Here is a 12,446-nt window from a genome sequence, read left to right on the forward strand (position 1 = left end):
CATATTAAATTATTTAAAAATTCTACAATCACAAATTCAATCACGTAAGGGTCAAATAACATATACTTACAGATACCAACCAACAAATCTCATATCTACTAATTTTTCTATTTAAACGCGATTTATAACTCTCTTTATATATAGGTACCCATCATATAATAATAATTCAAATAACGATACAACTCTACATACTCTAATTCAAATAATCATAAAGGCACATACGACTCTTTGTATCACATATCTTTCACATAATCAATTCAATTTTTATTTTTCTATAATATTATGAAATCCATTTTTTTGTATAAACACCTTTTACGGGTTGCGTCTCAGTTGACGGCCCGACTGACATTCCGACTCATGCATTAATCTTATATCATCTCTTAGATCTTATACTGACTCGTTAAATTAGAATAATTTATTTTTAAATATTTCTTTATTAATTTACATAATTTGCACATAAACCATATATTTTATATTTTATTCATATAATATAATTCTTGAAAATCCCGATTGTTACAAAATGGATAAATTTAAAGTTTAACCATAAAAATAAAGATTGATACTTGCTCATATATTTAAAAATAATACTTATTTTGTACTACTATACTATAGTTTTAAAATTTTATAAAATTTATTAATAGGTATATGTATGTACCAATTTACTAAATGGAGTTTAATTAGATATAACTTGTTTGGTTATAAAGGATAACTAGCTCTATTACCCGTGCAAGGCACGGGCTAGCTCTATTTTGATAAAAATTATTGGTGATTTTCCTGTACTCATTTACAATATTTGTGTGTTACTAATACGATACTTTGTGGTTCAAGTTAGAACGATTAATGCGTCGATGAATATACTTGAATTTATAAGTTAATCACCTGACAATAAGCTGACAAAGTAGATCTTTTACAATAATCAGTAATAGTGGAGTGTTGTTTGATCGACCTTCTTTCAACGTTTCTCAAAGAACATGACGTTGTCTTAGTGAACGATATACAACGATTGGTATAACCTGAAACCGTTGTGTTACGGTAGATAATCTATTGTTAATCATCTAATAATGAGTTGAGTAAGTAGATGTATTTCAATAGTCAGTAGTATTGGAGTGTTGTTTAACGATCAACATTCTTACTATATTTCTCAAAGAACTTAGTGTTGTTTCCATGGAAGACACACAAAGCTGGTTGTAGTTTGAAAACATTGTAGTAACGGAGATTACATATTGATAATCACCTGAAAAATACTTGATTAATTAGATGATTTACAATGATCAGTAGTGCTAAACTATTGTTGCATCCAACATTCTTACAATGCTTTTTTAAAGACATAGTTGGTGTCTTACCGAATCTCAGATAACGATTACGTACCGTTGTTTGATACAGGTCTCGGACAGCATCTCGATACTCAACAATATTTGAGGGTCTCAGATAACTGGCATAAATCGTTGTTACATCCTATTTTCCTTGTAGTGTTATATTATATCGCTAATGTAGATTTTAGAGTGTAGCATTATAAATGAAAATAGTGCTTTACTATTAAGTCAGTGATTTGTTTCCATGGAGGCTATTAAACTACGAAGGTTGAAACATAAAATAGCATGATTAATAAAGTATAGTTCACTAGTAATATATTATCGAAAAAGTATTATTTAATGTGTGAATGTCTATGATTAAATTTGTTAATAAAATTCTATATAAATTAAAAAATGATCATAATCATACTGTTGTGCACGAGTATAAAGTTAGTATATCGAAATTAGTTAATCACTCAAGTCTCTATGATTAATAAATTATTACTTATTATGATTATCAAAAAATTATATATTTAATGTATGCATGTCTGATTCTAAATTTGATTTTAACATTCTATATAAATTAAAAAAATAATTATAATCATATTGGCGTACATGAAGTAAGTATATTGAAATGTGCTAATTATCCAAATCTTGAATCATTTTATTTTATATAAATATGAAAAAAAAATGATAATAGAATTTAATGTAAATTACAAAAATAATTATAATCATGTTGTCGTTTCAAGAGATTCATTATTTTTTTTATGTTTCCGTCATATTACACTATCAGCAATAGTGACTCATTCCCCCGTGCAATTCATGGACATACTCTACAGACTACAACACATATAATATGATTATGAGTATAAGTGATTCCAGGATTATATATTCATAAATATTATTTAATGTTCACATTTTTGCAAAAATTACCGGTTGATAGAAAAAGATCATTAGCTTTTATTATAAGATTGTCATTAAATTTACATACGTTTTGACATAAAAAATATTTTCCTTCAATTCTTTAATTTTAAATCTATTTTTTATGATCTCCTCTTGTAGATGACTAAAAGAGAACTGAGTTTGTTATATATCGCCCAACCCGTGAATTTTTTACTCCCGTCGGGATAAACATAACTATTTGGTGATAATATAATACATGTATAAATTATACGTTACTTTTAATGACCAAAAATTGATCAACTATAAATTTGAATTAAACTTAGTATATCGAAACCGGTTAATTAGCCAAGTCTCGAATTATTTAATTTTATATAAGTACTAAAATAAATGGTAAATTTAATATAGGTTGAGACACCCAATATAAATAAATAGTCATCTACTTCAATAGTTAATGTTATTAAAAAGTAAAAAAGTGAACCTATAACTAAGTTGGTTGATGTTAGTAATTTAAACGTATATATATTGGGTTTAATTCCCAATGACAACAATAATTCTAAATAATTATCTGAATTCGGGCATAAAATTGTAATTTCGAAATAAAAGCAAATTATCATCTAGCTCAATAATTAATGTTATTAAAAAATAAAAAAGCGAGCATCTAGATAATGTTGTTAGTAGTAATCGCGTTGTAACCCACAGGTATAAAGTTGATATATCAACATGAGTTAATCACCCAAATCTTTAATCATTTATCTTATATTAATTTAAAAATAAATATTAAGTTAAATATAGGCTCAACACAACAAATTTTTTACTAAAATATAATAATAATTCCGCTGTAGCCCACGGGTATAAAATTTGTATATCAAAATGAGCTAGTTACCCATATCTTGAATTATTTTGTTTTATACGATTATTATATTTAACATTAAATTATATATAGGCCGAACACAACAAATAATATTAATAATCCCGCTATAACTTACAGGTATAAAGTTATAAATATTAAGTTAAATATAGGCTGAGCATAACAAATTTTTTTACTAAAATATAATAATAATTCCGCTGTAGCCCATGGGTATAAAATATGTATATCAAAATGAGCTAGTTACCCATATCTCGAATTATTTTGTTTTATATGACTATTATATTTAATATTAAATTATATATATGCCGAACACAACAAATAATATTAATAATCCCGCTATAACTTACAAGTATAAAATTAGTATATCAACAAAAGTTAATCACATGAATCCAAAAGCATTGCATCTTTCAATACTAAAGAAATATTAGATTAAATATAAGCTCAGTTACACGTGATTATAGTAAGTTGTTTTCTCTATTTTATCAAGTGAGTCTTTAACTTAATTGGTTAAGGCCTCTAATTTCATGTTAGAAGTCTTGGTTTCCAAACTCTTTGACAACATTATTTTTATATAATTTAAAAATAAACTGGGGTAAAATAGTAATTTCATGAATAAAATATTTCCCCAAAACTTGATGTTGTAGTATTATATATATAATAGATTTTTATTTAAAAAAAAAACAAAACAAAAAAAAGATTTCTGAAATTAATTAAAAATATTTTTAATATAATCATAATAGAAAGTGATTATATTGTTCTACTAATACTAAACACTAGAATGTGATATAATGTCCTGATAAATTCTAAATAGAATATGATTAGAGGTTCAACCGATCATAAATATAAAAAAATTATACTCCCTCCGTCCCAATTTATCTGGCATGTTTGACTTTTTGCGATCAAATTGACGAAATTTTGACCGGAAATTTCAGATGATTACTATTATTCAAACAACAAAATATTATACAATAATACAATTTTAAATAGAATATGATTACTTCTAACCTTAGAGGGTAACCTTCACGTAGTTTGCAGTTATTGCGTGTATCCGTAGGGTTTACCAGCAGTCGCATATTATCTACGATAAAAAAATAGAAGATCAAGATTTTACCTTATTACAAAAAAAAGATCTCTTAAATCAATTAAAAAAATTCTAAATATTTAAATTAGGATTGTATTAGAACATTGTATCGTATTCTGATTTTTGAATAGTAGAAGAATAATATAATTAGTTTTTATTTATGATTGTATTAAGAATATTTTAAATATTTTCATTATTTCCATCCAGAATATACGATTAGATTTTTAATATTTCAATTTTTATAATATAATAATTTTGTAAAGTGTTTATTTTATATTAATTTTTATATTTACATTAAGTTTTATTTGGTATAAAATATTATTTGATAATTGTTGAAATTAATTAATAATAATTTTTAAAATTAATAAAATTTTCGGTCCTGATTATATTAATTGATGGTATTTTTTAAAACTACCAAATTTTGGCCCGACCGAACTAAAAAATTACAGGACCTTGTTAAGATTTTTAAACCAGCATTCCATAAATAAAAAATAAAAATAAAGAAGGTTTTATAAGCAAGGCCCAGACCGAACCGGTTTTTTCCGGGCTGAAATATTTTCAAAGTTCTATCAGGTTTGGAAAAATCAAAATACATGGTGAAGGGCAGCTCTATATATATCGTATCGATATCCCTCCCTCATGATACAATATGCACATGTACTAAGTATTAAATAAGCCAATTTTTACACATTCAATTGAAGAACGAAGATTTAATTTATACATCTCAAAGATATTCCGTTGAAATCAGATCGATTTTCGATTTCGAAACACTCAGGTATTGATAATATAACCAGTAACACGGCGCTACTTTTGGTTTGGTGTTGTTTTTCGATGAATACGTTGCTCCGCTTACACACTCTCGGTGATTCTCTACGGCGGCGAGTTGTTTTATTGATGGATTCAAGGCTTATTTGTTATCTGATTTACTAAATTAGTTTAATTGATTTGTTAATCGCTGTTTTTATTACGACTTGATTGATCGCGGATTCGGGATTGTTTATTTTCTGGAAGGGTCGTGTATGTGTTAGTTAAGTATATAGTGATTTTTATTTATTTTAAAGTTTTGGATTGGTTTTACTCGTATTCCTTGACAATGTTCGCCGAAAGATTTATGTAACTCACTGTATGATAATAGGATGTTAAAGTTTGTTCAAGTGAGATGAAGGCCATTTTGATTATCTTGGTGGTTTGCTGTTTCGTCTTATGTAGTATTTCGATTTTCGATTTGGGGCGATACTTTGAGTTCTTAGCAAGCAAGAATGAGTATAGTGGGGAAAGTATTTATTCTTAAGTTGTTATCAAGGCAAACTAGTTCCTTTTACTGATGTGGGATATTATTGTTGGAAGATTTAGTGCTTATTTACTCGTAATTTATTGTATGCTGGATTTCTGCTTTACTCTAATTTACTGTATGCTGGATTTCTGCCATACTCAAGTATGGTAACAGATCCGGGTTTACTCTTTTTAGTGATTTACAACATCTTTATTGATCTGTCGACTTGTCCATGATTTGGTGGTTTATATTTTATATGGGTTATTTTAAGTATTTACCTACAACATAGGTTAAAAAAATGCATATGTTTATATAAATGACTCTTTTGTTATCTTCGTGCAGACTTGAATTTGCAGTTGCTCTTAGATTTTAGCATTGATGCTTGAGAGAAACAGGAAGAGCAAGGATTTGAAGAAGGCAGCAGCTCGTAAAGGTGCTGGTAGAACGGTGGTTGATGACATAGAACCTGAATCTGCAAGCATGCTTAGTACAGTCAATCTGGAACTTGGTACCTTCATCAATCCTGAGCTGACTTGGAAGACAGTTAAAAAAGGCTGCAGGAGTACAACTAGGAGATCTAGGAATTCTCTTAATAAAAATTTGAATGTTGGCACGGAATTGAGTAACAAGAACTGCAATAGGGATCAGGACTCGCCTGAATCTGAGAAAGTATGAATCTTTTAATATTTTTGTTTTTCACATATACTTATTAGCATGCCGCTTATCCTATTTTTTAAATGGCAGCTTGGTGTTTCTGTTCTTGGACGACGCTTTGCTGAGAAGTTAGTTGATGTTCCAATTAAGAAAAGAAGATATTCAATCAGGCCTCAATCACCACCACCGAGAACCCCTTTACCAGATCACAAAGGTTCTTTGTTGCATCAGCAGCAGACTCCTCAACACGCAATAGAGCATGACCATATTGTAGATATTAAACCTTCTGGTGCAGGTAAACACCTTCCCCCGGGTTTTCATTACGGCAGTACGAAATGGCTTTTTGATGAATTTGTAGTACCAAAGTGTGAAGACAAATTTGATGAGGTTCCAGATGGTAAGAAACATGAAATGCCAAAAGCGAAATATGCTAGTAATGATGACTTCTCTGGTATTGAACTGCTTGCTACAGCTGCTTGCAGTAGCAGCATTGATAGTAATGTCAAGTTAGAGGAGACATGTTCATTGAAAGCAGTTGCAAAGGCGGAAGATGTTAATTTCCCTAATACCACTATACCTTTTTTAGAAAGTATTGTTTCACCTGTAACAAGCAATATTACTGGTACTGAGCTGGTAAATGAAGATGGTATGGGGGAGTCGGCTGTTGATGGAACAACTATTGCTGCAGTTAGTAAGAATAAGAATGATTGTGTAGCTAGAAGCCGTGCACATTGGGACCTGAATACTGTGATGGAAGCATGGGAAGAGCCAGATGATGTTACACCTATTGATAGTCAGATGAATTACTCAGAAATTGTCCCTGGTGGTACTCATTGTGAAAAATTCAACGTAGAAAATTCTACGGTACGGAGCAGTCCAGATGTTCTGTGTGAAGCCGAGAGAGATGGGCAGTCTGTAGTGTGCAAAGAGGTTTTGTCAGATGTTGGATGCAATAAAGAACTTGCAGATGGCATTGGTGTTGTCGTAGGCAGGTCTTGCATAGATGAAGATACATTGAAAACATGCTGGTCTCCCAATGAAACTTATATTGTTGCTGCTAATGATGCAGTAGATTATCTTTCCCTTAAAAGTAAAGAAGCGTCTGGTAGTAATTTGTGCACAGAATTACAGCGTCCTTCAAGCTTACATGTTTCTGAAGATGAGATGTATGCTTCTACTAACTGTGAACTGGAGCAAGTAGGAGAAGTTTCATCTGGAACTTCAGTTGAAGAAAACAGGAAATTGATATCAGAATGTCTTGAGGTTGGGAAACTTAAAATTTTCACTCCTGATTTGCCACTTCAGAATAGTATTGGCCATGAAACCAATGAAATTCAAACTAAAGCTTGCAATCTTCTTGAAAATATGACTAGTTCACCTGATAGAATAAGTTTTCCGGGAGAGGTGATGACCCCAGTTTCCTTGAAGACATTAGATGTTGGAAACCCTGTGGGTGAATCATATAGAGCTAATCATTTTGATCCTTCTCCCAAGAGTGAAGCTTTATCTGCTGCAAGCACATCTGTGGGCGTTGGTGAGGTGAATCATCTTTCCAACAAGGTATCCGCAGCTGATAGTAATGTGATGGATGTTGCAGTGAAAGACGGGACTAGGGAACTCTTTGACATATCTAATTTCCCAAAGAAGTTTGATCAGGATAAAAATACAAGTGACTACTATGATAAGGATGGTAATAAGAATAACATTAAACACGTATCAGAATACGAGGCTGATTATGGTTCCTCATTTGAGGATGGAGAATTGAGGGAGCCGGGTGAGTATACTTGGGAAGAAAATGATTTTGAGACAGAAACTGAATGCGTGGACTATAATTCAGACTATGGAGATGGTGATGACATTAGAAAAGTTGGTGATGGTGACAACAGATTAGCAAAGGCCGGTGATTCTAAGCCACTGGAACGATGTTTTAATGGCAGCATTCTGGATGGAAGCCATTTAGCTTGCACGGAGGCTAAAAGATCTGGTGGGAACTGGTTTGGTGAACATATGGAATATGGGTTTGCAGAAGGTAATGTTGATGGGTATAATGACAAAAGCTCATATGCTGGTGAATTCCGTTCAAGGGCATTTAGAAGTGATTCATCATCTTTCAGTAAAGGACCTTCACCTTTTGATGCTGTAGAAAGGAGAAGTTATCTAAGCGCACATAGGAACAGGTACTAATTAGAGTGAACTACTCCACTTTTTGTTCATCAGTTTAATTTATCTAGGTTTTATGTGGATTCTTTTCCTAAATCTAATTACTTCTTATTTCTTTTTGTTAGATTCGACAACTCTAATAACTCGTATCCTCGAGCTGAGAGGGGATTTGGTCTAGAAAAATCCAGGGGAAGGGGCAGATTCTCATATAAACCTTTTGTTAGTAGAGGTGAGACAGATGGTCAATGGGTTGGTTGCCCAAGTACCTATCGAGACACACGAAACCATTGTCATAGCCCGGACAGCCATGCCTATTCGAGGCCCAGAGATTTAACTGCTTATTCTGCCAAATTCGGTGGATGTAAGTATGAAAATGACAGGAGATCACTAATTCATTCGTCAAATAACAGCTGTTACCGGTCTTCCATGGGAAGGAGAACACTAGCTGACAGGGAGGATTCTTATGTTGGCCAAAGAGGGATAGAACCAGTGCGAGGCATTGACCAATATAGGAGTAGAGGCAGGTCGGGACAATATACTCAAGGGATCAGGAGAGTACCTAGAGCCGAGTACTCTGAAGATATACTTGATGACATTGCTCCACGTCCTATACGTAAGCAACCATATTTTTGCAGGAGAGGACGGGGGTTTTCTCCCAATTACAGGGGTGGCAATATTTTACGCAGAAACTCTTGCTCAAGATCTCCAACGCGCTCTCCAGTTGCCTGGAATTCACAAAGAGATAGTAATATGAATACAAGGAGGCATAGTCCAGATTTCAGGTCTGATTCTAGAAGGGAAATTATAGGGTCTCCCATAAAGAGGAACTGTTATGTGGATGATGAAGAAAATTACTTGTCTCCACCAAAAAGTCGACTCCCCCCGCAGAGCAACTCCCGATGGTTTAATAATAGGAACTACACTAATAACCATTTCAGAGACAGGAAGCCCCCTGTCAGAATGCTTGGAGGTGGGAGGCAGGGGATGGATTTTATTGGCTACTCTGGAAAGAGGTCAGATGGTATCTTCAGAACCAATATACATAGAGGAAGGTTTCAGGAAGTAAGCATTGATGAGCAAACAAACCATGATGACAAATATGAGATAAACCACCGAGTAAGGCGTTCTAATACTGTTGGCGCTGTGAGGAGATTCCGCTATGATGCGAACAATCGTTTTGAGGCCCGTAACACGCATAATGATGACGATGTTGGGTGTGCTACAAAAAGGGATTTACCTAGGACTGGTGCTGGAGAAGAGAGGGGTCCGATAAATAACAATGGTGATAGAATGTATGCCAGTGCTTCATCTGAAGGACAGCAGGACTTTAATGAGGATGCTGCTACCAGGGAAGAATGACATGACCTTTGTATTTGATTATTCGTACATTTTTTTTCATGTTACAAGTGAATTAGCACTTAGGAGTTTTGAAATGGATCTGAGTTTTGGTTTGGAAGGAACTATAGATGTTTTATTCTTCCTTCCTAATTCCAGCTTCCTCCTCATGTGGAGGTGGTGTTTATTCTTTATAGTTTCGTTGCGTTCTTTTTAGTTTTCATAATGATAATTCTAGAGCTTATCCTTTTGTCTCACAATACGAATTCATACAATTTAATGACTTGGAGTGAAATTTCTTGCGTCTTCTCTGCCTTCTGGTTCTGTTTATTTTGAATAAAGCAGCATTTCTTATCTTTACTTAATTACATCCAGATAAATAAGCCTAAACTAAGCTATGTTTCTCGGACACTTTAATTTACCTTCGATTACCGGTTCGGACACTCGACGCTTGGACATGAACACTCAAAACTTGAACACTTATTTTAGGCAAAAAAACATATATATTTTTATAAATGTTGCCGAGTCCGATACTTAAACATGTAACATAGAAACTGAGAGTATAAATTATATTGGAACCGACATGTTACTCTGTGTTCGTTAGAATTGTATTCACATTTAATTAGTGACTTGTTTGAAATAATTGTGAGATAGCAGGTTAGCTCAATATACACCTCTCTTACATCCTTGCTGAATGGTATTGTACATTTGTACACACCTGTCTGACTTTCTGACTTTGCACGGTTGTGGTAAATGGTAAATGTATGTGTACATATAATATCCTTCTCTAGCAGAGGAGAAACAGTAGCTTTTGTGCAGATTAGATATTCGGTTTACTGTACTTACTATCTTTTGATTCATGACTACTATGATTTAAATGTCACTATAATGTTACCTGCATGTTCGATTTTTCTATTAAAGATTGCTCTCAGTGCTGCTTACCTCAAGGGAATCTACCTAGTATCTGTTCAAAGCTGAACCGGTAGGTTTTATAATTTTTTCTCATCGTTGTTGGACACTTGTTGATTATAAGGTTAAGGGAACGCCGTACACGTAAACTGAAAGGGAAAAAAACAGTTCAACTCTTCCAAGTTCCCCGATTAATTAACTCTAGGGCTACAACTTTGATTACAGAAAAATCAAGTCCCACAAATATGAAACATTTCAGGCCAATTTCTTGTTGCAGCTACGTCCTCTGTAAATGCATATCTAGAATTCTTGCAAACTGCCTAAAGGTGGTTCTGCAATTTTTTATTTTTTATTATTTTTTTGCTAAGTGGTCCTGCATTTTTTAGTTTCTACTTACCAATAAGCTTTCATTCCAGGGCGTTTAATTGGAGATAGAATCTTGCTGGTAATTGGAGATAGTATCTTGCTGGCCCCAAGTTTATGAAGGGGCTACCATCTGGATAATGGTCTCTCAAGATGTGCAATAAAGTGAAATATCTCAAAAGCTTTTGATAGTCTAAATTGGAGCTCTCTAATTTTAGCCTCGGAGAAAATAGGTGTGCCTGATCGTTTTATTTCCTGGCTCAAGCTTTGCATTTCTTCGCCTATGTTTTCTGTTAAAGTAAACTGGTCATTAGAGGGGTCTTTCAAAGGTGCTTCTGGCTTGCGCCAAGGGGTGACCAGCTTTCTTCCTTTATCTTTGTTATGGTTTTGGATGTGTTTCCTGTTTGTGTCAAGGATACTATTCAGAACAACTCATAGGGTACAAAGGTTGAAAAAATATCTCATCTCATTTTTCGATGATGTCCTTTTGTTCTGCCATGGAGTTGAGATGCAGGATTTATAAACTCCTTATTGGAAGGATTTAAAATTTTTTCTCGAAAATTTCAGACCTTGTCCTAATCCAGAAAAAGAGGCACCTGCTATTTTAGAATATTCTCTTAATGATAAGGGAATATTGCTTCTTCCAGCCATAAGGATGTTTTTGAATCGAGGCACTTGGTCAAAGTAATTATCCCAACTCAGGATGAAACCTCATGGACTGATTTTCCACCAAGTAAAGTTTAAATATCCATCATCTGGACAAACTGCTTCCTAGTACTGTTTTCATTGGCACCAGCTTCATATTCCCAAAATTTTGGTTGGATTCGAGGAGGGGAAAATCGATTTTTTCGTCACCTAACTTATCGTGTATTTAGAAATTTACCACGCAACTATAATCTTTTTTATTTTACTCACTAATGTTAGGGTCAATTTTTTTTAGTCCTTAACGTTAGGTTCGGATTTGATTATTAATATTTTGTCAACTCTTTGTAGCATTATTAAAACATAGTGGTAACCAGTACAAAAAATGTCATATGCGTCTTATAAGAAAACTTATATGCGTCTGAGTTTGCCAGAGATGCATACGGAGGAGTCATATAATGTTCGAATTATATACGTCTGTCGTAGAAAGGACATATATTGTTTTAAACATCTGGTCAGAACAGACGTATATACATTGTAAACAGACGCATAAAATTAGATCATATACGTCTGTTATTTTTTAGGTGGGGTATTAAACTCAAAACCAAAATTATTAGGAAGATGCATCTCAATCCGTCAACAATGCTAATATAATTATAATAGGAGCAACAAGTCAATAACTGTTTTAGCCTTTTAAGATTAAGAGGAATATTTAACTACCACATATACAAGGTAGAAGATACTATTGAAATTTCTAGGAGATTTATTTGATTGAAGTAAGAGATTTGGGAAATAAGAAAATAAAAAAATTAATACAATCAAATTAGCAAACTGATCATAAAGTACTGAAAACATTAAAAAGATACATATATCAAGGTAAACATTTTGGGGGACATATATCAAATCATTAAAATATTACAGACTACCATTATGTTTTAATAATGTTACAAAAAATTGACATAATGC

The 12,446-nt window shown here is 32.8% G+C and overlaps 1 protein-coding gene across 1 annotated transcript; it reads left to right on the plus strand.

Moving 5' to 3' along the window:
- The first annotated feature begins 4,707 nt into the window (after nucleotides 1-4,707).
- On the plus strand, nucleotides 4,708-9,869 carry LOC141720743 (uncharacterized). Its single transcript, XM_074523342.1, has 4 exons — nucleotides 4,708-4,919; nucleotides 5,760-6,086; nucleotides 6,162-8,248; nucleotides 8,357-9,869. Exons 2-4 carry the CDS (start codon nucleotides 5,796-5,798, stop codon nucleotides 9,588-9,590), a joined length of 3,612 nt encoding a protein of 1,203 aa, XP_074379443.1. The 5' UTR covers nucleotides 4,708-4,919; nucleotides 5,760-5,795; the 3' UTR covers nucleotides 9,591-9,869.
- The last annotated feature ends 2,577 nt before the right edge of the window (nucleotides 9,870-12,446 follow it).

This window comes from Apium graveolens, chromosome 4 (genome assembly GCF_009905375.1).
Source record: "Apium graveolens cultivar Ventura chromosome 4, ASM990537v1, whole genome shotgun sequence".
NCBI classification, from domain to species: Eukaryota; Viridiplantae; Streptophyta; class Magnoliopsida; order Apiales; family Apiaceae; genus Apium; species Apium graveolens.